The sequence below is a fragment of the Aspergillus glaucus genome (assembly GCF_001890805.1).
Source record: "Aspergillus glaucus CBS 516.65 unplaced genomic scaffold ASPGLscaffold_10, whole genome shotgun sequence".
Classification (NCBI taxonomy): Eukaryota; Fungi; Ascomycota; class Eurotiomycetes; order Eurotiales; family Aspergillaceae; genus Aspergillus; species Aspergillus glaucus.
In genome coordinates this window covers 294,366-319,557 of record NW_019170462.1, presented here as the reverse complement: position 1 = coordinate 319,557, position 25,192 = coordinate 294,366, and the positions used below count along the sequence as shown (strand labels likewise).

General features: G+C 50.5%; 10 protein-coding genes across 10 annotated transcripts; 4 read left to right on the top strand and 6 right to left on the bottom strand.

Moving 5' to 3' along the window:
- Window positions 1-13: 13 nt before the first annotated feature.
- On the bottom strand, window positions 14-1,479 carry ASPGLDRAFT_82197 (uncharacterized protein). The gene is made up of 3 exons (XM_022550153.1): window positions 1,033-1,479; window positions 859-966; window positions 14-802 (listed from the first exon to the last, which is right to left on the bottom strand). The coding sequence occupies exons 1-3, from the start codon at window positions 1,389-1,391 to the stop codon at window positions 301-303; spliced, it is 969 nt and encodes a 322-aa protein (XP_022400891.1). The 5' UTR covers window positions 1,392-1,479; the 3' UTR covers window positions 14-300.
- Window positions 1,480-2,021: 542 nt separating this feature from the next.
- Window positions 2,022-3,054, top strand: ASPGLDRAFT_126614 (uncharacterized protein; the record flags this gene model as incomplete). The annotated part of the gene is made up of 4 exons (XM_022540654.1): window positions 2,022-2,372; window positions 2,443-2,498; window positions 2,556-2,703; window positions 2,803-3,054. Coding segments are annotated over 4 exons (807 nt in total), but the record flags the coding sequence as incomplete, so codon positions are not given.
- An 807-nt stretch (window positions 3,055-3,861) lies between these two features.
- Window positions 3,862-6,139, bottom strand: ASPGLDRAFT_126539 (SUI1 family translation initiation factor; the record flags this gene model as incomplete). Its single annotated transcript, XM_022540649.1, has 9 exons — window positions 3,862-4,010; window positions 4,072-4,164; window positions 4,264-4,338; window positions 5,483-5,503; window positions 5,567-5,664; window positions 5,808-5,824; window positions 5,883-5,914; window positions 5,986-6,036; window positions 6,103-6,139. 9 exons carry the CDS (start codon window positions 6,137-6,139, stop codon window positions 3,862-3,864), a joined length of 573 nt encoding a protein of 190 aa, XP_022400889.1.
- A 614-nt stretch (window positions 6,140-6,753) lies between these two features.
- On the top strand, window positions 6,754-12,471 carry ASPGLDRAFT_57913 (mediator of RNA polymerase II transcription subunit 12). Its single transcript, XM_022548288.1, has 6 exons — window positions 6,754-7,776; window positions 7,846-9,290; window positions 9,342-9,637; window positions 9,691-10,561; window positions 10,616-11,140; window positions 11,197-12,471. The coding sequence occupies exons 1-6, from the start codon at window positions 7,170-7,172 to the stop codon at window positions 12,220-12,222; spliced, it is 4,770 nt and encodes a 1,589-aa protein (XP_022400888.1). The 5' UTR covers window positions 6,754-7,169; the 3' UTR covers window positions 12,223-12,471.
- A 176-nt stretch (window positions 12,472-12,647) lies between these two features.
- ASPGLDRAFT_57912 (uncharacterized protein) lies at window positions 12,648-14,668 on the bottom strand. The gene is made up of 5 exons (XM_022548287.1): window positions 14,150-14,668; window positions 13,963-14,095; window positions 13,818-13,908; window positions 13,587-13,759; window positions 12,648-13,528 (listed from the first exon to the last, which is right to left on the bottom strand). The coding sequence occupies exons 1-5, from the start codon at window positions 14,557-14,559 to the stop codon at window positions 12,803-12,805; spliced, it is 1,533 nt and encodes a 510-aa protein (XP_022400887.1). The 5' UTR covers window positions 14,560-14,668; the 3' UTR covers window positions 12,648-12,802.
- On the bottom strand, window positions 14,606-15,199 carry ASPGLDRAFT_300485 (uncharacterized protein). Its single transcript, XM_022543906.1, has 2 exons — window positions 14,703-15,199; window positions 14,606-14,624 (listed from the first exon to the last, which is right to left on the bottom strand). Exon 1 carries the CDS (start codon window positions 15,034-15,036, stop codon window positions 14,764-14,766), a length of 273 nt encoding a protein of 90 aa, XP_022400886.1. The 5' UTR covers window positions 15,037-15,199; the 3' UTR covers window positions 14,606-14,624; window positions 14,703-14,763.
- Window positions 15,200-15,785: 586 nt separating this feature from the next.
- On the top strand, window positions 15,786-16,945 carry ASPGLDRAFT_66467 (CIA30 family protein; the record flags this gene model as incomplete). The annotated part of the gene is made up of 3 exons (XM_022549020.1): window positions 15,786-15,873; window positions 15,936-16,169; window positions 16,233-16,945. 3 exons carry the CDS (start codon window positions 15,786-15,788, stop codon window positions 16,943-16,945), a joined length of 1,035 nt encoding a protein of 344 aa, XP_022400885.1.
- Window positions 16,946-17,119: 174 nt separating this feature from the next.
- On the bottom strand, window positions 17,120-18,147 carry ASPGLDRAFT_126756 (phosphoribosylaminoimidazolesuccinocarboxamide synthase; the record flags this gene model as incomplete). The annotated part of the gene is made up of 3 exons (XM_022540672.1): window positions 17,120-17,496; window positions 17,560-17,935; window positions 17,998-18,147. 3 exons carry the CDS (start codon window positions 18,145-18,147, stop codon window positions 17,120-17,122), a joined length of 903 nt encoding a protein of 300 aa, XP_022400884.1.
- A 363-nt stretch (window positions 18,148-18,510) lies between these two features.
- On the top strand, window positions 18,511-21,125 carry ASPGLDRAFT_126686 (putative anaphase-promoting complex subunit Apc5; the record flags this gene model as incomplete). The annotated part of the gene is made up of 7 exons (XM_022540661.1): window positions 18,511-19,231; window positions 19,283-19,376; window positions 19,426-19,837; window positions 19,884-20,007; window positions 20,062-20,168; window positions 20,221-20,357; window positions 20,405-21,125. The coding sequence occupies 7 exons, from the start codon at window positions 18,511-18,513 to the stop codon at window positions 21,123-21,125; spliced, it is 2,316 nt and encodes a 771-aa protein (XP_022400883.1).
- Window positions 21,126-21,404: 279 nt separating this feature from the next.
- ASPGLDRAFT_149347 (cytochrome c oxidase subunit VIa) lies at window positions 21,405-22,312 on the bottom strand (the record flags this gene model as incomplete). Its single annotated transcript, XM_022542028.1, has 5 exons — window positions 21,405-21,600; window positions 21,731-21,738; window positions 21,797-21,956; window positions 22,050-22,074; window positions 22,144-22,312. 5 exons carry the CDS (start codon window positions 22,310-22,312, stop codon window positions 21,555-21,557), a joined length of 408 nt encoding a protein of 135 aa, XP_022400882.1. The 3' UTR covers window positions 21,405-21,554.
- Between the last annotated feature and the right edge of the window lie 2,880 nt (window positions 22,313-25,192).

The following is a 25,192-nucleotide window of genomic DNA, read 5'->3' as shown; positions in this document are numbered from 1 at the left end:
AACGTAGGCAGGCAAAAAAAAAAAAATTAAGCATCAGATATAGTACACATGAGACTTCGACACATTCACATAAATACAATGTAAGAGGCGAGTTTCGATTTTTGCGGGAATGCGTAAAGATAACACAAGGGGGTAGAAAGGAATATCTCGCTGGGTAGAACCACCACTGTTTTAGCATACCTCGTTACTCGACCCGTGGCCCATTGCTTGCCCTGGTTGTTGGAGCATCACTTATCTCAAGAAGTAAGCCTCGAGATGAGTTCTTGTTGGGATTTGACACCCTCAACGGAGAGAAACGGCTTATTTCTTCCCCTCCATCATCGCCTTCATAGCCTCCATACGGTCCGAGAGCGAAAGCCCTGGCGCAAAGAACGGAGTCTCCAAATCCTCAACAGTAGTCGGCGTAGCATGTCCCCAAATCCTCCACTCCTGCTCCTCCCCAAACCACATCAACTTTTGCAGCACAATGTACTCAGTGCAATCCCGCTGCTTAGCCGGTGCCGCCTCCAAGGCAGCTTCCTCAACCACGCCCCGCTTATTCATCGGCAGCTTGACCTTGCCCGTGGACTGGCGGCTCGTGATGCGTAGGACGACCTGGCGCACGCCGGATTTGGGGATTTCGGGGATTTGGGTTGCGCGGTCTGCGAGGACGCGGACGCCGGTGAGGAAGGTTGCGGGGGAGCGGTTGTATTTGTCGAGAGACCAGGTTACTTTTTCGTCTTTGGGGCGGTTGGTGATTCGGGTGGTGAGACTGTTAGCGAGACCGGTGCAGCAGATCTTTCGGAGGGTTGCGACGTCGCCTCTGTGGTGAAGTTGGTGGTTAGTCGTGGCCCGAGAGCAAGTGGTGATAGTACTTACTCGGCGTAGGCAGTGTACATCTGTGCGTAGAGTTCGCATCCAACCTGTCGCCGCTCTCTCAGACGGAGGGGCAGACCCTTGTTGAGCCATTTACTGTAGGCGAGGATTCTGGTGGGATGGTCAGTAACAAGACCCCACACCGGAACAGACGAACAATTGAGTTGAACAACTCACCCCAGGAAATTTTGAAACGCCTGCTTGATCCAAAGCCACTCCAATTGCATTCTTTCCCGCGGTAATTGGAAAACAGACGGCATGTCCCTCCACAGTGGCCGGACGAATGTACCCGGCAACAACCCCAGATCCTGCGGCATTTCCGATTTCGACATTTCCTTCCCTCGTGTCTTCATACTCGGTTGAGCGGGCTGCTTAGCGGCCATCGTTTGTGGCATCCCCCGCATCGCACGCTGGGTGATTGAGGATCGAGAAAAAGACCGGCATTGGCATGTTTGCGCTGCGATTGTGACGGGGTGAAAACCGGGCCTGGCGGCAGATAGCAGGGATCCAACAGGCAGTCGCGACGAGGACGCCATGGCGGAGGGAATTCCCAAGGGGGTATAGGGCTCTTGTCAACGTGAGGAACAAAAAGTGGTTGCTTATGATCGAGGCGGCCGTGTATGGCCGCCGCGGAAGAATTGCAGACCCATCACGTGATACCCGCGGATTTACTCCTCATCTTCGTCGTCGTCCTCGATCTCGCAGTCACAGTTGCGTGCCTTGGGGGGTTGTCTAAGCGGGCAGTTCTTTTCGATACGTTTGTGTTTATCAATTGTTTCTGTTTTACTGTTGCTCTTGTCGCACCGTCAGTAAGCATACTACTACTCATACCGACCGTGAATGGCATAAGATAGCGTGAGCACTAACAGCCTCTTATCTATATACACCTCAGGCGTCCCATAATTGCTTTTTTTATAAATTTTTTTTAGAGGGTTCTTTTGCGCGGCGGCTGCATATGCCGTAGATTAAGGCTGGCTCCTCTTCGTCGTGATGCTGCTCCTCTTCCGCCCTTCTCTCTTCACGCCCAATCGCTCGAGCCTGACCTAATACGCTCATCACGTTCACACACCATCAACAAACGAAGAACCACTCGCACCCGCACTTCCGCACAATTAACCCCGACAATTCAAACCCCAGTGGCTTCCCACGCCAAAGCGGTGGCGCCCTCCGCCGCAGCCCCGTCCTCCCCGCGCCCCTCTACGTCCCATACTCCCAACGGCAATGAAGCTCAAGCAAGCCGCACGGCCGCTTCTTCAGCCCTGCACCCGCGCGTGGCTGTCATCTTGGGAGTCGACCGCAGATGGTATGTGCCTCTGCTGGTCTGCCGCGCACTAAGCACGGCTCCTGCCGCATGGTGGGGGCTGCGGTGCGCGTTTACTTTCCTAGCGGAACTGCTTCATATTCAACCGGGGATGGGACATGAGGGGTGGGCGACGGCGATTATTGGGAGTATTGGGCAGGACTGGGATGTTGAGAGGAGGTTTCGGGTGACTGAGGTGGCTTTGGCTATCATGTGGGTATGTTGTGTTGATACTAACCGGGGATTCCTGTGGAAATGGGGGTACAATGCTGATATCATGGGCTTAGTGCTGTGCATCCGCATATCTCTCGTATTTCTTTGCTGATTGTATGATGTCTCGATGGTGAGTGTTCCGTCTCCCAGCTTGCGTCCGAGCAGTTCATATCTAACCTGTATACAGGCTTCTCAACTACACCCCACCGGCTGTGGTAATTCGTCTCCTTACAACAAACGGCCTGATTGCATACATTACTTCCTGGGTTCTCTATCTCTCCGGCGCTTCCTCCGACCCACGTCTTCTACTCCCAGCGTGGATAACAATTACAACGGTGCGGTCATCCATCAACCACAATATGACGGAAAAAGTCCAAGTCCATACCACAAGACCCCATGAACTGACAATCAATCTTATCCTTTGATACATAAAGACCCTAACATTCATCTACCACGCGACCCAAAACCACGCCACGATCAAACGTGAAACAACCGCCTCCGTCCTCGTCGTCTCCGTTGCCAGTTTCGTCAGCATGTCCTCGCTTCTCTTACAATTACATCTGACTCGCGAGAACGAACCGGAGGTGCCTGTTTTTGTGATTTCGCGCAAGTTGTGGGACTATGCGGTTGCTATCTTATTTCGGATGCGGGTTGCGGATGGTAGGGCTGTGGAGAGAGAGCTGTAGATCGGTTTCCCGCTGTTTTGCTTTTTCCTTTATTGTCTTCGTTTTTCGCTTTTTCGTGCTCTCTTATCTTCCGCTGGAATGAGTTTCATTTCAGTTTGATGTTTCGGGCTAACTTTTTGTTTGATATTTGCTTCGTTTCGTGTTGATTGAGCTTTTATGTAACATCTTTGAAAGGTGACTATATTCTGAAGCATTTACACTTCCCTACTAATGTAGCTTAACATGAAGTAATATGAATTTAAGTCGTATTACTGTTATCATACTGACAATGAACAACTAAAATGCATGGATGATAGATAGTATTGAATAGGGCTATGCAAACCCTCCGATTAAAAATTTGAATTTGAAACGTCGATTTGCAATGGCAAGTTCCAACAAGCCATCCCAAAGGCAACCAAGAAACAATGATGCAGAAAGAATAAAGAACAAAAGGAAAAAATAAAAAATAAAAAAAAATAAAAAATAAACATCGTCTATAATAATGGGTATCTATCAACGCCTCGTTCCATCATATCCCACTCCGAATAGCAGTCGACGAAGAGACCCGCTCTCCCACGTACCGCCAGTGAGAGACCACGACGGATCAATGAACAAAAGCGCGTCTTTCCCGACAAAGGCCCAAAACCTAGTCTGTTGAGTAGGGAAGTAGCCCAAGGAGGGAACGATGTTTGTCGAACTGAATGGTGCAATCGCCAACGGGGCGATGCAAGATTCAGGCGGTGGAAGGACAAAGATCGAGCCTCCTATCCCATTCTCAACGCGACATAGATTCGGGAGAAGGGACCGGAACGGGGCGCAATGACTGATCTAGAACCCATGGACCTTGATGGTCTTGGCGTCAAGCTCAAGACCTTCCTTCTTATCGGTCAAGAACTCCTGAACATCTTTCCGCTGGTCTCCCTGCAACTGAATCACCTCGCCCATCTCAGTGTCGGCGACGATGGTGCCATTGCAAGCTGGATGCATATTAGCCTCACGTTCGTGGCACAGTAGAGGCGGTGTTAATTGGCAACTTACCGAACTTCTTCTTAATCACCTTCAAGATCTTCTTCTGATCGAATTTCTTGGGAAGACCCTGGACCGTAGTCAAGGTCTTACGACCATTGCGCTCTGTAAAGGAATAACTCGTTAGTTATGTGCTCCGACAAGGCAAGAGGTGATGCGGTCGCGTGAGAGCGATGACAATGTGGGAGGGGGTATAGAACGTACGTTGAATCCGTATATGGATATAATTTTGAGACTGCTTGGTCTCGCCGGTATCTTCGTCAGCTTCGGCGAAGGGGTCTGTAGAGAAACGTGTCAGCCTGGTGATCAATCTACCCCGCCAGCGAGAAAATGCCGCGCAGATCCAGGTGGGAACAAAGCCGACAAGAACAACCCCCCACGTGTCCTGATAGCCACACACGGGCGACCATCCACACATTGAAAGTACCCACGATGGAGTGACATTCAAGTTGTTCTCGATCGGCCAAGACCAGGTACCCTGTGGAGGTAGACAACACCCCGGAACAGGAAAAAGGAGGGGAGTGGCGAATCGACTTACCGAAGGTCTTGAGGTTTTCGATGGACATAAACTCGGCCTTTCGCGGTAAACGGCCCTTAAAAGCGGTATAGGTAGAGTAGATCGGGAGGGGAGACTAAGATCTCTTTGTAGCAGGAAAGGCGAGAGCGATCGGAGGCTCGAAAGATGGAGTCGAGATGGGTTGTAGTGGGATTGAGACGAAGTGTTGAGGAGAGAGAAGGAGGAACAGAAGAGCCTTTTGAGGGGCGCTCTGGCATTTAGCGCCCCCTACTAGGCAGGCGGTGAGTCGGGATGACTCAGCCATCTTGCCATCTTCGATCCAGATCTGACAGTCCGAAAACAGAAAAGGAACGAATGCGAATGCCCCGTGGCACCTGAACGCCCGTGGATCGCGCTCTGTGCGGTTCTGTGCGATGCGATTATTGGTCCTACGTGCTTGTTGTCCGGGGTTGAGTCCATCTGACTCATCCACTGATTCAACGGTGTCACTGGTTGAGGGATGTGGCCACGATCCGCCACTGAAGATTCCATTACAACGCCCATGGATATAGTAATTATACAGCACCACAGTATCAACTGTGGCGAAAAGGGAATTAAGTAGACAGAGAAACAGAGGACAGCGAGACAGCAACGCGCCTAGCTTGGAGAACCTCTTGAACCCCGTACATGCTTCCGGCCCAATTTCGTGTTGCAATTGTTACTGCCGTTTCCGCGCGAGAAGCATCGATCCTTGTATTATTATGACTCATGGCAGGGGTATTCGACGGCAGATGACCTTAAGAAGCCGATGGCGCAGGAATGGCGCCCGCGTTTTGGTTCTGCGGAGGGAGGAACATAGGGAAATATGTCTGCGGGCAGCCGTTTAGAAGACGCTGGAATTAGATGTCAACGGGAGGAATCAGGGACGTACCACGACCAATGCCATGACTAGAAGTAGAAAACAGTGTCAGTCTATGAATACCCGGAAGAAGACTGGGCTGGGTAACGTACAGGACATGAAGACGGACATATATGCCGGAGTGGACGAAGTGCTCTTTTGGTCTTCAGTCTCACCGAGCCAATTCTGGAGCGAGAAAACAAAAGAAACCCTGCGTTTAGTTAGGACGTTGAGTCGCAGTGGGGTTGTTATCAGCACGACAGCTTACCATCCAATCATCCTGTACGCAACCGCATCATTATAAGCAATCCTGTCCTACCCAAGAATAGCAATAGTAGTGTGGTCATTGCTCACCTGTTCCTGGTGAACATCTAACGGAATCCGACATCAGTATGAATCCTCTAGAGCTCCGGATAGCAGTCAACTCACCGCAGCCATGGGCATGGTGCTCGACATTGCGCCTGTAACAAGCCATTAACACTGTCTTCCACGAGATTTTACCATAACATCCGTTGACATAGGAGTTCCGTACCGGACACATCGGCATCGCTCTTGCTCGTCGGAGGCTCGATATAGGGGATCGCTGGACGAGATTCAATGTCAGCAACTGTTATTGTGAGATGTGAAGCCAAATAAAAACACTGCTTACCAAGATCCAGCCTCCGCATGTCTTTCTTAGCCGCCATTTTTGTATTATTGGAGATGATTGAGTCTAAATGCACGGCTCAGTTGTTGCGACGGAGCGATAAGGAAACAGATGGCAGTTGGCGATGCCAAGACCGAAGCAGTAAGTCTGGCGGTCGGCAAACATTCCGCATTGATGTGCAGCATACATACAAGCATTCGACCATTTGTACTCCGTATATCGGAACAGAGATAGTCATTGCTGCAAGAATTGATAGAAAACGGCATACATATGATATATCAGATTGATATGCTATCGGGTTTGTTGGCATTACTCAGTTTGGTCTATCACGTAGTACAGTTATACGGCTTTATTCTACTCCGTACAAGTATGTTCCAGACTCGAGATCATCTTCTGGGCACATATCAGGCACTACCATGTATGGTATCTATACATCAGTCAGGTGTATGGCCAATGCATGGACAGTGTCAGCCCACGGCATCATGCCACCGGAGGCATAACAGAGCATACCCGGCGGCGGGAATCATGCAAGAGTTACCGGGGGAATCCCACTGGCTCCCAACTCTCTTATGGCCTGATAAAGAAGTGTGATAACACCATAAACCCTGAACATAGCGTGGATATAAATAAATACATAGTACATAGTACTGAGAACAGATCCCCCCGTAGGAATGCCAACCCTTAGCGCTTATTGAGGCGATCTCCGGTACCAAAATCGGGAAAAGCGAAACCAACCCAAGTGCTACAGAGACCTCCCCTACATTTCATTATTATTGCTTACCCGTCGAGTTCGTTGCATATTTCCCTGTTGTGCATCCCGCACTATTTCCGCTGTTTCCCCGACCTGTTTTTTTGTGACTGTCGCTATTTACCGGCCGAGTTCACGATAAGCCTGTCTTTCAGCTATCCGCCTCCCTTTTTCCCACGGAGTCGAGTTACTGTCTTTTTTATATTATTGTCCGAATCTACAGAGCCTCATCGGTGACTTGACGTTTCTATCGGTCTAATTCCATCCCTCATCCTCAAATGATCCGAATTTCCGGCGCTTGGGTACACACCATGAACCTGAGATGATCCCTCTTTCTTCCGCCGGCGCCCAACCCCGGGGTCATCATCCCCTGCGCGCCGTCAATACTGCCTCCGGACAGCCGAAAACCTTTCAAGCCCTCGCCCAGTCCGATGCGAATCTGCCGACGCCCGTGCCCCAGGCGCAATTCAGACAACAGCCGACTGTCATCGACTTGACCAGCGGCGAAGATGCGCAAGAGAGGGAACCACCCGCGAAGCGACCACGACTAGATATACCCACTGGGAGGTCCAGCGGGACGGCCAGTCCGGTGCCTGGTGTTGGTGGGGGAGATTTGAGGAGTGCTCCGGGGGGTCCTACAACCCCGAGGCCACCCTCGACAGCCTCGTGGCGTGGCAGGCCGGTCTGGTCTTTCCAGTCCTTGGTATCCGAGACACCGGGTGTGGGAGATGTCTATGGGGACAATGCGGCAGCACTTTCGCAGGGTGGAAAACCGGCGTCGCCGCCTCCTTTGCCTACTCCTCCATGGCGATTTGTTCCTCAAAGACCCTTGAGTGGTAGGTCGAGAGACAGCTCGCCCGTGAAAGCGGTACAGACCACGCCATATCGGATTGAAACTCCTCCTGCGGCTCCTGCGTTGAAAGGCGAGAGTGAGTGTCCCTGCTGTTTTCTAAAACTGACCAAAGAATACGCGTCTAACTGAAAGTTACCTTCTCCAGAAGTCGCGGACTTCTCGCCATGGACCGGAAACCACCCAGAAGACGTTCTCAACGAACAGACGGCGAAGCAAGGATATTACGATCGTACCCAAGTTTCGCAGAACGAGTCGAATACCGCACGTCCGTCGTTGTATGCCCAGCTAAAGCATCGTTCCGGATTGCAAATGCTCTCGTCGGTTTTCGCCTCCGCCTTTGAGAAGAGACAGAACCACAACACGGTTGCTACTTCTTCGACCTTCAAGCCTCCCCCTCGAGTTACCCTGACGGATAATAAACGTGAGAGCTGGCTTCGCGATTTGGCAAATCCAGCCGTTCCATTGCGTCGGCTGAGTCGCACCATACCTCATGGCATCAGGGGCAAGGTACTTCTCGACCAGTGCTTGGGCAAATGGGTACCTGTGGCGCGAGCAGTATGGCTGGCAAAGTGTGTTGGTGCCAACGAAATCCGCGCATTCAAACGGAAAGGCACCAGTGGCCCATTGGCAGTTGGTTTGGAAGCCAAATGGGTTCGGGATTGGACTGTGAACGTGCAGCAGTTTCTCGAAACTGTCATCGCTGCTTGTGGAACGGCCGACTGGAAAATGAAGATGACTTATGCGGTTAGCCTGACCGCTCGTCTGTTTCATGAGAACCTGCTGGACCACGACCACTACACCGGATGGTTTTTGTTATGCCTCGAAGCGGCACCTCTTAAAACCTTGCCGGTGTGGCTTCTGATGCTGGGTATATACTGGGACAGTATAATGCGATATAGGAAACGTGGGCGCCGACTAGCAGAGCTGTTACTTGCAAAGTTGACTCAGGTCAGCAAATCCGAACACGCTGGAGCCCTCAAGCCGCTTATAGACCGTCTGTCTCTCTACGTCAAAAGGCTTGTTCGCGAACATACATCTTCAGCTATACTTCCAACCTCTTGGGCCACTTATCGAAATCTTGTTTCTTCGTCTTTGGATCTGGACGACAAGGTGGACAGGGCGATTTTTCAGAATATCGCAGAACGCAATATACGAGTACAACGGCCCATGCGCTGCCAAAGCGCTGCGCACCGCTCGGGACAACAACAGCAACAACATATCATCCGCTTGTTCGATTCTATACGCACTGCGCACGATATATCCTCAGTCTCTGTTGCCTGTCTAGACACTTTTGAAGACAGGGATACGCTTATATACAAGTTGTTGGAATGGACTGCTACTCCTTTCCGCCATGGTCTTCGTCGTGTATATATTGCTGTTCGTCTCCTGCGGAAATGGAAGATGGCCTGTATCGACGTGGATTCCCATATCCTTGGTTTTCTCAGCGACAGCCCTAAGGCCAACGAAAATATGGACATGGTCTACCACGCAATCTCGGAGCTGGTCAGATCCCAAACGTTCTCTGTCGGTCGATACCTACAGTGGCTTATGGCCAAGGGCGTGTCGAGGGATTCTCTATCTGATCACAACGTGAGTTGTCCGCCCAGTTTGTCCCAGTCTCACCCGCTCACAGAAAGGCAGATTATTCCAGGTGGTGTCGGACTCCTATCGCACCTTCCAGTGAGCCATCTGCCGGAGCATGTACGCAACCTTCGTGATACTTTGTTGGTACGCGTTGGGATCGCTTCATCCGAGGAAGCTACGACCATTGCTCAAGTCAAAAGCTTTATCGCCACACGCCTTCCAAGGGTATTTGGCGGTTATGAGGCTGATTCTACTTTTGAACCCGCTTACCAGAGTTTGACGTGGGCAGTCAAGTCTGAAATTGGACAATGGATTCGTCATGCAGTTGCTCAGCACTGCCGGGACCCGACCAGGTAAGTTCCGCCTTATCTAGTTGTGTGTGTATCACTAATCCTAACCCTGTTAGGTCGATTTCCGGCGTGCCGTTCCTCACCGATTTGAAAGTGTCTTCCCTGACTCCTGACGAGTTCTACGAAATTCGCGGCCTCCTCGAGAGCTTTGGCGACATTTCCATGCTTGCGGATGTAGTCAAGCAGGCCGCCAGCAGTGACGACAACATTGTTTTGGCTTCTGCTGCTGATACCGTTAATTACCACTGCGATTCGTTTAATGTTATTGGTGCTGCAACGGATCTTTTTCGGAGGCTTGTCGATGCGTATTCGCTTCTCAAGCGACTCGGAACGGCAGACCTAGATCTGATCTACTCGCTCATCGAACTCGGCCTCCAGCTCCCCAATGAGTACAATACGGTTGCTATCCTTCGTCAAGATCTTTCTCGGATCGAGAACAGGTCTGCCCAAGCAGCACCGTCACCACTTTCAGACCACATCCCAGACACAGTCTATGAAACCGACCCCTCATTCCTTGAGAAGTTGGATCAGTTCCTATCGTCAGGGAGTGGCATGGACGAGCCAACGATGGATGCTATCTTCGACGCGCTTGTTAAAGTACTCGACATGGGAGATGGGCAAACGAAGTTGTCCGCAAATGATGCTTGCAGGTATCTTGCGCATTTGAGACCCTTCCATCCAAAGCCTTTCGATGCCAGGTTGGTCCGCTGGGTTTGCGGGGCTTTGAAAATGTCTGACCGGACCGAGTTTTTCAAGAGTCTTCCTCCACTTATCGGAGTGGGGTGCGTGACTATACAGGCTTTTCTGTCTCTGGTGAAAAAGCTTTTGCAGGTTAAGCCGGCCTCTGTTCCTAACGTGGATGAACTGCAAATGGACCTCTTTGAGCTCCTTGCTCCTTCCACAACGCAGGATGGATGTCGTGATTTGGTATGTTCTCAACAGTCTAGCTGTTTGATCTTTATCTAACTGATTTCTGTTTAGGTAACCTATCGATTCTACCTGGCGCAACATGAGTTTCGAACCAAACACCTGGAAGAGACGCTTGAGGTTATCCGTGGTGCTGTAGCTTCGACTGAACAAAACAAAGGACCGTCGCCCGATCCAACACAGAACCACTTGGAGACAAGCATGGTTATCTTGCTCTGTGATCTGCTTACGAACGAGCCCGGCAACGCAGCTCAGCAGTCTATGCAAAAGCTCACTGACCAGCAACCAGCGTTTCGGGTCGCTCTGCAGAATGCGCTCGATCGCCTTCTTGGTCTCGACTCAGCAAGTCAAGCTGAAAACAATCTGTCCGAGGCCGAGAGGGTGATTAGCATGACCAGTGACTTCTCCCTTCCATTTTGCCAGCTGAAACTTCAGATGCTGTTCAATGTAGCGTCTGGGGAGGAGGTCAAGAATGGAGTTGTGGATGTCATGTTCAAGATGGCGGTGGAAGATTCTCGCTCGAAGAGGTCCAATTGGGTTGGTCTAGTCGCCTTGATGAATCAGGATGCTGTACGACAGGTATGACACTGCAACCCGCGTTTCTTACTTCTGGACCAATTTTCTAATTTTTACAGATTCGAGAACGCGCTGAGAAGGAGTTCTTGTCGGTTCCGATGCTGCCGCTGGAAGCTTCAGCTGACGAGAATGGGTTTTCTTCTGTCAACTACACAAACGCAATTGAGACTGCAAGAATCTACTTGATGATCATCGAAGAACTGGCATATAGCGTTCCGGAGTCTGGTGTACCATCAATCGCCCCCGTTCTCGTCGAGAAGATGGATCTTCTGCTCAACAAATTCGTGGTCATGCAAACCAATTTCACGAATTTCGCCGAGAACAGGAACGATACCAGTGGAGAAGGTCAACAGAACACAGCCGGTTCGAATTTCGAACGAGGCCTTGCGTTCTGGTTCTCTGTCCTCCTAAGGATGGTTGTTATCCACCGGTCTGCATTCACCTCGTCTACTAAACCAACTAGCCTGCAGGAGCAAACCCGCATCCTGATCTCAATCTTCTCCATTGCACTCGCGCGCTTCCCCAACAGTCTCCTGCGTCTCTTTCCGACAGCGGATTACTTCCCCCACCCCCACCAACCCGATGACTACCGACCATGCCCCGGTATCCTTCTCCAGACGCACGCGCTAGACGTCGCAGCTTCACTCATCGACATCTTCCCCGACGAAGCGCGCCACCACTGCGCCCGTTTCCTCAAGGAGAAATGCCCTCCTTTCGCGCAGTTCCAGAACGACTCGCGCTTCCTTTATCTCCTCGGCCCGCTACCTGGCTATGGTGCTTCTGCAAACTCCGCACAACCAGCATCACTACCTTCACCCGCTGCCTCGGGCTCAACTCCAACACCGTCACAAACACAAGCCCCCGCCGCCGCTGCGGCGCCATCGCCAAGTCTGTCTGCGGGATTGCCCTCAGCAGAACGACCGAACTGCATGTCGAACAGTCTCCGTCTCCAACACCGTGGCCGAATTGTTGGTGCATACCACATCCGTCCATGGGAGTTACTGGAAGATGCTGCCCCGCTGGCGGGCGTGAACGATACCGCGATCAGCCTGCGGTATTTCGATGCCAGGCGCATTAGGGCTTGAGTTATTTATATGATATATGAACGGATATTTGCATATCAGCCATGATGGGTGTTAATTTATTTTATTTTATTGTTTTGTAAATAGGTTCTTTCTGTTTGATTGCATTGTCTTGTACTTGATTAATTTTTTTTTTATCTTGATACCATATGCATATGTATATTGCATTGTCCCTGTCTCTTTTGTTGCTTGCATACTTTATACATACTGGAACATCTAGAGTCTTTGCTACCTTCACCTTTTCAATCGTGCTCACTGAGCTTCTCTAATTTTTTTTTAATTTATGGTCGTTTCAAAGGATCGAGGTTCGATACACCACGACCTTTTCGTAGCTGATCCAGCAGCACCATCGACGAGCCTGAGACTGTCGGCAAAGTCATAGCTTTACTACAAATTTTGAACCTACTAAGAGGGACAACAGAAATGAGGTCTTGAAAGGTATTTTGATTCTCTTGTTTTCTTGGTTATATATAAGCAATCAACCATACTGGTTTTCCAAACTTGTGCACCACCGCATCACATAACACTCACGCACACACATACCATAGCCATTCAAAAGACCTCGAAATAGAAAAGGGAATTCTTATCCCACAACGAGTGGCCATTTCTTTTCGTCCTTTTCATTCTCCGCTTCTTCCTCTTTCTTCTCTTCCTCCTTTTCCTCGGTGCTTTCCTCAGTGACAGTCTTCTCACCAGCCTGTTCCTCCTCCGTCGTCTTCTCTTCCATTTCGGGGGAAGAAGGCGGGGTCAGTTCATTCCCATTCGCAGGTTGAGTGGATTGAGAGACGGTGAGTTGCGCTTGCGCAGACTGGGAGCCGGGATCCTGGGAAGCCGTCGCAGCATAATGCTCCTCAGACCAGGGCTCTGGCGGGAAGAACATCCCAGGGTGGAGTGTCTGAGTGTGCGTATTTGGGTTGGGTGCTTCAGCGACGTGGTGGGGTGGCTCGGACCAATACGGAGGGCACCAGGATCCCTGAGCGTAAGGAGGGTAGGATCCCTGGCCGCAAGACCACTGATAATGTTGAGGAGGAAATTGCTCCTGACGACAAGTCCAATTGGTGTAATTGGGGAAAGAAGGGAAAGGAGGGAAAGGAGGGGGAGGAGGGGGCGCCTGGGCGTAAGACACCGTGGGATAAGTTCCAGGTCCCTGAGTATAGGGTACCTGAGTGTAAGGGGCCGGTGCGGGCGCCGGAGGGTAGTAGGGGGGCTGGAGCTGCGAGTACTGTGGCAGCGGAGGAGGGGAAGGGGGATAAATGGGCCTTATTCCATAATCCGCTTTGAGATAAATGTCGGGATTATTTTGGAAATGCTGTAAAAAAGTGTTAGTGTTGAGACTTCGTCTTAGGGTATGGTGCAAGATCACTTACCCTCATTGCATCCTGGTAATCGCCCACAAAGGAGAAGACGACTTTGCTGACAGTAATGCCACTTGTAGTGCACCCTGTGGTACAATAATCGAGGGCTCCCCGTCCTAGCAAAGCTTCGCGTACAGCATCCAGGGTAATGGAATTTCCATTGCGATAGCCCATGATGCCAGTTCCTGTGAAGTACACGTTAGCTCTTTGGGATCAGAAGCATCTGGGCTAAGTTTAACTTACTTATCGCTTTGCTCACTTCAACCCGCAGCAGGCGGTCGTGGAGCTGCATAGTATTATGCCATGTCAAGGCGGTCTCGGCATGTTCGGATTTCTATTCCTGGTTAGCAAGAGTAATGAGATATGATCAAGAGACTCCACAACTTACCTCGAACTGAACAAACGCAGAAGGGAGTTCCTTTTTCCTGTCCACATTGGTCTTAACGTAGCATGGACCAATAGTAGAGAACTTTGCCCCCAGTTCCTTGCCTTGCTTCTCAAGAGGCACTCTGGTCGAAAGACTGGCTAGGGTTAGCGTGGATACATTGGAAATGTAACCGGAATCGAATACTTACTTTCCAACAAAGACACAAGCTGCAGGAGGGAACAGGCCCTGAGCATTGCTAGCCGTAGGAGCGCAGTTCTTTCTGTCAGGACGGATTGGCCTATTGGCTGGGCTGTTGTGGCCGCTGCCTCTATGGCTGTTATTGGAACTGTGGCTGGGACTAGGGCTGGCGTTGGCACTGGTGCTGTTTGGGCTGTTAGAGCCGTTACCAATGTCAGAGCCATTGCCATTGCTGTTGGCGTTGGCATTTCCGTTTCCATTGGCGTTGCCATTGACACTTCCATTCTCGTTGGCAGTGCCGTTGAGATTGCCATTTCCATTGACATTGGCGTTCATGTTGCTGCTATATTTGCCATTGGTGTGGCTGATGGCGTTTGTATTGATGATGAAAGGAGCAACAGCGGGATCAAAGGAAGGCATGCTGAGTCTTAAATGCTAACGAAGCGAGTAGCAAGTAGACCGATGAAGCGAGCAGGTAAAGAATGCTGCACGCTCGAGAATGAGTAGAGTGAAGATGGATGGTGAAAGCAAGAACAGGACAGAAGATGGGCGGGTATTTTTACCCTTTCAGTAGGCAACAAACGTAGGCATCCTCTCTATTAAATCGGAGGCGATATAGCTTTATCATGACGATTCGAGCGGACTAAGTATGGTTCCTGGACAGGTGACAGGACTATGAGCGGAAGCCTGAACCAGACAAATTCTCCAATCGGGCCCCAAAAAGAGAATAAAATAAGCGAAAAAGGAAGGCAGTCTCATGGCAAGGAGGCAGCCAGCCCTAAAGCAAACTCTAAGCCTGACTGTAAGAATTTTCTTCGGAGCCTCAAAACAGAAAACGATGACGATAATGAGAGTCAAGACCGCCAGGCTGACACCGACATCTTGAATTACAGACATCCTCAAGGCTCGAGATGAGTAGTTCTGTAGAAGAGTCGTATCTTAAAAAACAAAGGCTTGTTAATCAAGCGAAGTTGGCAGTTGTAAGAGCATTGTTGCTACCCATTGGCAAGGTGTTCAATTAAGGCGATATAGCATGTCGATGAAGTTAAGTGCCAGCCCTATGGAAGCGATGTTTCAGGATCTAACGAAGCGAAGATGCTGGGAGGCTCTTCTCTGACGATAGATGGGATTGTCTAGCCGACAAATCAACATTCCGGGACTGGTAGTATCGCTTTTGAGCCCTCTTCATCTCATTGTCGATGCTTCGTCTCCCCGGATAAAAAATTATCGTAAATCTATCCTCATCAAGCACATCGTTCTGACCGAAGGAGGAAACCCCATTCTAGGAACATATGGAACCCCCAATGATTCGGAGCCAGGGACGAGATGCAATCCCCTGAAGTGAGCAGTGTCAGCTAACCTGAAGCACGCTGACAGATACGACGACTTACCTGACAGCCAAGAGCAGACCATCCATCATGTGTCGGACTGAGTCTTCGTGGTGGGGATAGAGACACTCTCCCCTCCTTGAAGTCGGAATTATCGATCTTATCATCGGCTGATCGTCGATCAACTGATGCATCGGGTTTAGCGCCAACCGTCGGAGGGACATCATCCTGCAGCTCTCGGCTTCCTCTCCTCTTCGCTCTTCATCCTCCTCTCTTGTCACTTCCACACACCCGCCCTGGGAATCGTGAGCTCTCAAAATGATTCCTACAGCCAGATGCATGGCTGCGAAGCCGGCCGGCTTCTTCAAGCGCAGCGCAGACGAGCTCAGTCGCCTCTCAAAAATCGGTGCGTCCCGGCTTCCATTCCCCGCGTCCTGCATCCGCTAACACGGTCGGTCCATCATACAGCTTGGAACACCGAAGGCCTTCATACTCCTACGAAACCCTATACGATGCTCGATTTCGAAGACGAAGGGTCAGTCGCGGGATGCAAGACAATGGCCGACCGTGCCGTCGGAGGATTCAGCACAGCGAGCTTGGACTATGTACCGGAAGACCCTTCCTCGAACACACCTGGTCATGCGAGATTCCATGGAAACATTTCGACAAAGCTTCCCAATAACTGGAGGGTGGAACGGACAGGTATGGATTTTTGGTCGGTGGCTGATACCGGGGGCGGGAGTTGACAATGTCGTAATTGAACAGGATACGCCGCGTTTCGGAACAGGGACCGAGGACTCTGGTTATTCGGTCGATTGTACTGGGATGTTGACCCCTACGCCTACCTGGCCCTTCGTGTCAAGTCCGATGGTCGACGCTATACCGTGAACATCCAAACCGACTCGATCGTCGAGACCGATATCCACCAACACCGAATGTACACGCGACACCACCGCGTTCAGAGCCGTTCTACCTCTGACGAACATCTGTCACCACACGCATCAGCCGAGGCATCGGAATCAGCAGAGGTTGCTGAAACCAAGTACCCCGAGGGCATCCCTCCGTCGCTGTCGGACATCCCGCCCGAGTCGACTGTCATGTCCTCCGCTTCAGCCACCACTTCCGGCTCGACAGGATGGGAAACCATCCTCCTGCCGTTTAACGCTTTCGTTCGCACAAACTATGGCTTTGTCATGGAGCCACAGACCTCCCTGCTCCGTCAACGGGTGAAGAGTATTGGAATTGGTCTCACGGATCGGGTCGAAGGGCCGTTCGACCTACGGATTCATCGCATGTGGGCCACGAATGGCATTGGCGAGCAAGAAGCGGAAGAAGACAGACTGATCTGCGGTGCAGACGCACTGCCTGTCGACGAGGGCGTGAGATCTGGCTGGACGGATAAGGGCACAGAAGGACAGCAGCAGGAGAGGCCAAAAGCGAAGGGTCTTAAGGGACTCCGTTCGGAGTGGGACCAGTAAGGACATATCATATAACGAATAGAATTGTATTATAATTTACCATCTTTTGGGATTGAAGGAGGAAGTACTATTGTGCAACATTTATTTTTATAGCTCTAGGCTTCGTATCTCAGGTTTTATTATAAACATCCAGCTCAAGATATATAGCACTGCGCAGTGTTCCCGACGCCTAATCTAGTTACCACCAGTGATCTTCTCCCACGCCTCCTTGTACTTCTCGCTAGTCTTCTGTGCAACCTCCTCACTCATCCGAACACCTTCCTTGCCCTTCAATCCCTCCTGAACAAGCCAGTCACGCAGGTATTGCTTGTCAAAACTCGACTGACCACAGCCAAGCTTGTAGGAATCCTTGGGCCAGAACCGGGACGAGTCAGGGGTCAGGACTTCGTCTGCCAGCACGACCTCGTTGGTCTCCAGGTCCAATCCGAATTCGAACTTCGTGTCTGCGATGATGACGCCGCGTTCGAGGGCGTAGGAGTGGGCGGCCTTGTAGAGCTGGATCGACAGAGAGGCGATTGTGGAAGCGTAGGGTTCGCCGATGATTTTAACGGCTGTAGCAAAACACAGTTAGTAAGGACGGGGGCCTGGAATTACCCAAGGGAAGGGATGCGTACCTTGGTCTGGGTGAATGTTCTCATCGTGCTCGCCCTGCTCAGCCTTGGTGCTAGGAGTGTAGATAGGTCCATCGGGGAAGGCCTCGCTCTCCTGCAACCCGGGAGCAATCTTGATACCATGCACAGTACCCGACTTCTGGTATTCCTTCCACGCAGAACCAGTAATGTATCCACGAACAATAGCCTCAATAGGAAGAATCTTCAGCTTGCGCACCTGCATGCTCCGGTTCTGGAGCATCGGCCGCAGCGACTCGGGGATTTGCGGCGGGAGATCGAGAGTGAGGAAATGCGTGCGCAACGAGGGAATGGCCGAGGTCAGGGTCTTGAACCACGTTCGTGTGCAGAGAGTCAGGAGGACGCCTTTGTTCGGAACACCCTGTCAAAATCATCTCATTAGCTATCGCCAGCATTGATTGCTGGTGAGGAGGGAAGACTCACATTCTCCATAATCACATCGTAGGCGGAGATGCGATCAGTCGCAATGAAGAGCAGGGTCTTCTCGTCGACTTCGTACAAGTCGCGGACCTTGCCCCGGGCGACGAGAGGCAATGCGCCCTGGAGGTCTGTGTTGGTGAAGGCTTCTGTCATAATTGCTCGTTTTACGATTGATTGAGGGGTTGATTGGAAGTCCGATGTAGGAGAATCGATAAGATTTTTGGCGGGGCATCAACCGGGGCCTCAGGCAGGAAAGTGTTCCTCACATGCCAAACTCCGTGTTTGTTTCTGTCCAGTTGATCGAGGACAGCTCTCAATTAATTGATATATTTCTGGTGCACTCAGCTTATTGATTATATCCTAATCGTCAATTGTCTCGTTTTGAAAAGAAAAACGCCCTTGAAGCGGCGCTCTCGACGCGAATTGGTCGCATCACGCGACGGAAGCTCCATAGTGTCGAGCTTGCCCTTGTTCAACACCAAAAGCTGAAACGGAGATACCAATGTTATAGCCAAGATGAGCCGCTATCTCACTCCATCCAAAGTTGCACTGCTGTGCCTCATCTCCATCTACACAGATGGAGTCGTCCCCAACTCCTCCGCCATCCATGTCCTCTCATTCCTGGTATCGTGTCTATTCCCCATAGAAGACACGGGAATCTCTACGTCAAAGAAATGGGAAACAGACGCTACAGTTTCAATCACAGATCTAGAGAAGACCCTTTCCGCGCAATCATCCTCCGTACCAGGACGTTCGGTATGGGATCTGTTCCTCAAGAAGATCTGGTCCCTGGATTCCTGCGACGCACTCGAGGTCTTCTTCGCGGGTATATCCAAGATGCTAGTCAAGACCCGTGAAGAGCAGATTCGTGACAAAGACAATGGCCTCGCGCCTGAACCTGAAACGGGCCCTATGCGTCTTTCGAGGAACTCGCCTCTAGGCACGTTTGTGAGAAGAGCTCAGCTTGAATTTACGAGACTGCAGTTCCATGACTCGGTTAATTTGTGGAAGGGATTTGTTAAGTACCGTTTGACGACGTACCGCGTTTGGGCAAAGAAGAATCCGTCGAGCGAACAGGCTTCTATCGATATGAATCTTCTTGAGCTTCAACTGGATGAAAATAGTTATCTTGCTCAGGTTGTGTACGGTAATATGGACGATGACACGGAGTATGAAAGGAATGTTAGCACTAGAGATGTGGAGCGGTTACTGGAGTTTCAGATTGGCGAGTTGCAGAGTATGTTGTTCTTTTCTATTCTGATGCAAAATTGCTTCTAACAACGTGCAGGACTGGGCGGAAGAGTTCCGGACAAGATGAAAGCGCAATTAGAACGCATAATATCATCAGGAGTGACACTTCCCAACTTGACACACTATCTCAAGTAAGTTTTCAATTTGTGCCTCGTACCTGAGCAGAAGCTAACAGCCTAGATTCCTCGACGCCTGGAGAGCAGGAGACTATCCATCATCATTCGACAACCTCCACCGCTACTTTGATTACACCATGCACAGCCGTGACCGGAGCGCTTACCAGTATGCACTGCTCAACCTGGCCATCCTTCAAGCAGATTTCGGATGCCATGGAGAAGCCGTTTCCGCTATGCAGGAGGCCGTTTCCATTGCCCGAGAATCCCATGACGTGAACTGCCTGAACTTCTGTATGAGTTGGCTTTATCACTTTGGCAAAGCATTCCCGGAGCAGATGAAGGACGTCCAGAATACAGGTATGCTGGGCAATGAGAAAGAAGGGCTTGCGTTTCTGAAGGCGAAGGCCAAGGAAACCGAGATGTGGAGTTTATTGAGCACTACGCTGTTGAGTGAGGCTAAACTCGAGATGCAAAATGTGAGTGTATCCTGTATTGAAACGGTCAGGATTCTAACGATATCAGGGAGAGAGCCTTGCTTCTGCTGTTGAGAACATGGTTCGAGCATCGCATCTAAATGTCACCAAGAACCATGTTAGCTCGATGGGACCACAGTTATTACTGCAGACTGCACTTTATGCCCGAATTGGTAAGACACGGATATCTTTACAGGCATAATGCTTTCAGTACTGACCATTCGCAGGAGTAACACATCTCTCATGGTTGAGCAGCGAGATCTTTCGAGAATGCTATGCGAACAACGCACCATTTGAAGACTATCTCAGAAGCACCTTTCGGAACTGTCAGCTAGTATGTCACCAATCTTTGCTCGTTTAAAGGTAATCTCGCTGACAATACACAGCTAGCCCAACAAGGCCGGTATCGCGATGTATCGGCCTTGATGAAACAGGTCGCACCCGAGAAACTACGATCACTCAAGGCAAACCAACAATGGACCTGCTTCTCAGGAATCCTACAATTACAACGCCAAATCTACCGGTAAGTCTACGCACTCACCCACAAAGCCCACAACTAACCCCCCGCAGCGACGACAAAGTAGCAGCCGACCACCTCGTCACCCAACTCCAATCCATCCACCTCCCCGACAGCGACATCTCCCCCCTAATCTCCTTCCTTACAATCGAACACCAAATCCGTCAAGGCAACTACAGCCAAGCCCTCGAAACCGTCGAAAAAGCCGCCCAAACAATGCACCAAGACAACTTCGACATCCATTTCCAAGTCAAACTCCTCTGTCTGAAAGCCCGCATCCTCGAGAAAACCGACCAGCCCCAGCGCGGCTTCTCGCTAGCCATGCGAGCAGCAAGCATCGCGCACGGCTCGCGACTCCTCCCGGGCCTGTGGGAAGCTATCTGCGTGCTGGGAGGGGTGTTGCTAAGTCTGGGCGAGTTCGAGGCTGTTTCTGAGCTAGTTGAGAGTATCATGCCGAGGGTTCTGGAGACGGATGATTGTGATCTGGCCGCGAGGGCGTATTCGTTGCTTGTGGATGCAAATATGGGTATTGCGGGGGGGATGTGGAGTCAAGGACAGGGGAATACGCCTGCGCGGAAGGAGTATGTGAATCGCGCGCTAGGGTATATTGATTTTGCGTATGATCAGTACGAGGAGATTGAGGATATACAGGGGCAGTGTGAGATGATGGCGAAGAAGGCTACGGTTATGCATCTTACGGGGGACTTGGTGCTGGCTAATGATTATGCGGCGAAGTATTTGGATCTGAGGAAGCAGCGTGCTATTGAGGTCTAGTTTATACGATGGTCCTGTCTCGAGCTTGTTCTGAAGTATCGTGATATCCTCTTGTAAATTGATTTCAATAGGTCTTTACACCACTGTCAAACATGCGGGCGAATACCTGAGCTTGCATTACTAATGCCCGGACTTCTTACAATCATATGATCTAATTTGACGTCCATGGAATGCGCCGGCTCGTATAAACAATATCAGAATTGACGTATGATTATTCGAACCGATATGAAGAGTACAATTCCAATAACAAAAGAAAATTGTAGATTGACAGTGTTGCTAGTTCCTCTTCAATTCGTAATGAAAACCTCCCATGCTCAATTCTGGCTACATTCTCCTGGAATCTTTTGCGATAAATATACATGTCTCCTTCTCTGTCTAGATCCGAGATTCGAGAAGGCTGCCACTGGATGCGCTCATGTTGGGAATAATTTAAGTGGGCTTGTCCTTGTTGTGGTAGTTGACGCTCGAGTTCCAGCTGTAGAATTGTTAGTAAACACTCAGTTATCCAGGATAGCGCGTCAAATCGTATGATTTTGCCGCCGCAGGGGTATGTCGTCTGGCGGCACAGATATCCGATATCGACCCGAAAACCAAGGGAAACTTACAAGATAGTCTAAAAGCAACCCAGTCAGTAACAATGACCCAATTCCCGAGGGGGGAGGGAAACTCACCTTGTCACCATCTCTGAAGGGGAAGTTTTTCACACGGATGTTCTGGTAGGGGTACTCGGTGCGCTCCTCAAGCGGGGTGTCGTGGGCCCAGTGCTCCCAGTGCTCCTCCCAGAGGTTGTAGGCGTTGATAGCGGCGAGGATCACGCACGGAGGGACGGCACTAGCAATCATAATCGTAAGTACGACATCATCGACGGACGAATGGCAAGCAAGGTATTTCAATTGTTTCGTTTCGGGTAACGGTTTAACATACTAGAGAGAGAGCTTCCTCCAGAGGTCTAAACAAGCAAGAAAACATTAGCACAGGTACAATCCCCAAATCCACCAAATAAATTGCAAATACGCACCGCTAGTCTCAGCAGCGTGGTGCTTAACAGCAGCCCGCTCACGGTTGAACTCGTTGTCGACGGCCCAGGGGAAGTTGCCCTGGGTGCTGTTGGAGCGGCGCTGGCCGGCGGCACGCAGCTGCTGAGCAGCGCGCTGGGAGAAGCGGAAGACGTTGCGCTGGGGGAACATGGTGAAATCGACGCAGGCGTTGCGTTCTGTTTTGCGATATGACGGTGGGATGGGCGGACTTGCTCGGGCGGTTCGGGATTCTAGCACGAATTGTTGGCGAACGCTGAATTGGGTTTAACGTGCACTAGCCACGGAATGGTGTCAGCCACAGTACGATGACACTCCGTAATAAGGTCACGTGTGGTCACGGGGTTGTGGCGGGTGCTATCTCCTTGCGGAACTACGTACTATGGACGCGTTGATTAGCACCATTGGTTGCAATTTCTACCATTGTAATATAGAAAACGAGACGCTTGATTTGTTTCTGAGTCGCGCTGGTTCGTGGCAGGGATGGGGTTTCACATCACAACATGGAACGGTAAGTGACCTTCAATTGTTTAGATCTCGATAGCTAACTAAAGGTAGTTAATGGGATACGGTGCGTATTGAATCCATGAAGGCTCTTTCGATGCTTTGCTAAGCATTTGAGTCTTTAGAAACCCGTTCTCCTATGAGCCATGGAGAGGGAAGCGGTCATTCGAGGTATGCCCTGTACGGCTTCATCCAGAATCTCGATTGACACAAAACAGGCGATGTTCGATACTCTGGAAGCAGATATAGTCGTCCTTCAAGAAACCAAAATTCAGCGCAAAGATCTCCGAGATGACATGGTGTTGGTTCCCGGATGGGATTGTTACTTCAGTCTGCCCAGAGTGAAAAAGGGTATGCTCGACTGCTTATAGCTTGAATAGAACATTCTAACCCTTCTTCAGGTTACTCCGGAGTCGTCATATACACTCGCAATGCGAAATGTGCCCCTATCCGCGCAGAAGAAGGCATCGCCGGGGTCCTCTGTCCACCCAACATATCAACTCCATTCCGAGAACTTCCCGAGGAACAACAGATTGGGGGCTATCCAACCCTGGAGCAGCTATCCCAGTTCGAAGTCGATCCAGCAATTCTCGACTCAGAAGGCCGCTGTGTCATTCTCGAGTTTCCAGCATTCGTTCTAATCGGCACGTACTGTCCAGCAAACCGGGACGAAAGTCGCGATTCATTCCGTCAGAACTTCATCGAAGCTTTGGACGCCCGTGTTCGAAACCTGATCGCCATGGGTAAAAAGGTATTCGTGACGGGGGATCTTAACATTGCACGAGGAGAAATCGACTCGGCACACGCGGGAGAAGCAATCCGTAAGGGAGTCGCGACGGAGGACGAATATGTGTCTGCTGGGGTAAGACGGATCTTTAACCAGCTGCTGTCTGATGGAAAAGTGATTGGTGAGCGCGACGAAGGGCGAGAGAAGCCGGCTCTGTATGATATCTGCAGAGCGTACCATCCAGAGCGGAGGGGTATGTATACGTGTTGGGAGCAGAGACTCAACGCTCGACCAGGGAATTTCGGTGCAAGGATTGATTATGTCCTGTGTAGTCTTGATATGCAAGAATGGTTTTGTGATTCGAACATTCAAGAGGGTTTATTGGTAAATCTTGGTTCTGTCTGAAAATCAACATTTGATAGGTTGCTAATGACTGCAGGGATCTGACCATTGTCCGGTTTATGCCACGTTCAAGGACTCAGTGACTATTGACGGGAATCCTGTCAGTATACTGGATGTAATGAATCCACATGGCATGTTCCAAAACGGCAAGCGTCGGCAAGAATACTCAACCAAGTACCTCCTCCCTATATCCGGACGGTTGATACCGGAATTCGACAGAAGGAGAAACATCAAGGATATGTTTACACGCAAGCCAGTGCAAAAGTCGAGTACCGTATCTACGACGCTGGAACGAACTGCTTCGGTTCAGGAAAAGGAATCACAATCACCCGCGATATTGGATGAAAATAACACGCCGTCTGTCCAAGTTACGGAAGAAACAAAGATCACCAAGGGCATTACTCGCAAGAGAAATGAATCTGCACCGACCCCCTCAATAAAGCGCACAAAATCGATGGCTACACAAGCATCAACTCCGTCAACTCCCGGGCAAAAGACTCTCAAGGGCTTTTTCAAACCGAAAAGCAGCCCTTCCAAGCCATCTCCGACACAGACATCTGATAACACAGCCAACGAACAACCCGAATCTCCCTCCAAGCGCAGCATCCCATCCTCCAGTCAACCCGAGGACACCCGACACTCAACCAAACCCTACGACTCATCATCCATCGATGAACCCGCCCCCTCCGCATCCCAGGAAAGCGAAACCGTAATCGACCCCATCGTTAGCAAAGAAGACTGGTCCAAACTGTTCAGCAAGAAACCGCCACCCACGTGTGACGGCCACGAGGAACCTTGTATCAGCCTCACGACAAAGAAGCCAGGCCTGAACTGCGGGAGGGCGTTCTGGATCTGTCAAAGGCCGCTAGGACCGAGTGGGAATAAAGAGAAGGGCACGCAGTGGCGGTGCCCGACGTTTATCTGGGCTAGTGATTGGAATAGCATTGCGGAGTAATAGGGAACGAGGTGTTCATTCTCGGAAATAGCAGCTCTTCTATTACCCGGGGTAGAGGTACGGGGGACAAAGAAAACAAAGAGAGATGCATGACAAGCAGTTACACGAGATCTCATTCTGCTCGCTTGTCCCTGTCAGCATGCAAGGCTCTGACAGGCGCGTCAGGCGCTGCAGGGTAAAGGAGATCCTTCGAGTACATTATGCAATGCAACCTGTACAATAATTCCTTATTCGGACACACTGACAAATAGCGAAATCAAAAGCCGCAACTCCCGAAAGTCAAAAAAGACGCCACAACCAGAACAAAGGTATTAGAAGCGATGGTAGTACAAAAACGATTATGGTAATTCAAGGTTCGTGGCACGCGCCAAGGGGCAGGAGTAATACAACAAGAAAAAAGAATGGGAAAAAAAGGGAAAAAAAAAAAAAAAAAAAAAAAAAAAAA

Excerpts from the sequence above, each read along its gene's own strand:
- ASPGLDRAFT_82197 (XM_022550153.1), bottom strand. The coding sequence starts at position 1,391 with ATGGCGTCCTCGTCGCGACTGCCTGTTGGATCCCTGCTATCTGCCGCC. Across the intron at positions 967-1,032 it reads GCGTTTCAAAATTTCCTGGG|AATCCTCGCCTACAGTAAAT; the intron begins GTGAGTTGTTCA and ends CCATCCCACCAG. Across the intron at positions 803-858 it reads ATGTACACTGCCTACGCCGA|AGGCGACGTCGCAACCCTCC; the intron begins GTAAGTACTATC and ends ACTTCACCACAG.
- ASPGLDRAFT_57913 (XM_022548288.1), top strand. The coding sequence starts at position 7,170 with ATGATCCCTCTTTCTTCCGCCGGCGCCCAACCCCGGGGTCATCATCCC. Across the intron at positions 7,777-7,845 it reads TCCTGCGTTGAAAGGCGAGA|AAGTCGCGGACTTCTCGCCA; the intron begins GTGAGTGTCCCT and ends TACCTTCTCCAG. Across the intron at positions 9,291-9,341 it reads ATTCTCTATCTGATCACAAC|ATTATTCCAGGTGGTGTCGG; the intron begins GTGAGTTGTCCG and ends ACAGAAAGGCAG.
- ASPGLDRAFT_57912 (XM_022548287.1), bottom strand. The coding sequence starts at position 14,559 with ATGCCTTCCTTTGATCCCGCTGTTGCTCCTTTCATCATCAATACAAAC. Across the intron at positions 13,909-13,962 it reads CTGCGTTTGTTCAGTTCGAG|AAATCCGAACATGCCGAGAC; the intron begins GTAAGTTGTGGA and ends AACCAGGAATAG. Across the intron at positions 13,760-13,817 it reads TGAAGTGAGCAAAGCGATAA|GAACTGGCATCATGGGCTAT; the intron begins GTAAGTTAAACT and ends TGTACTTCACAG.
- ASPGLDRAFT_300485 (XM_022543906.1), bottom strand. The coding sequence starts at position 15,036 with ATGTCTGTAATTCAAGATGTCGGTGTCAGCCTGGCGGTCTTGACTCTC.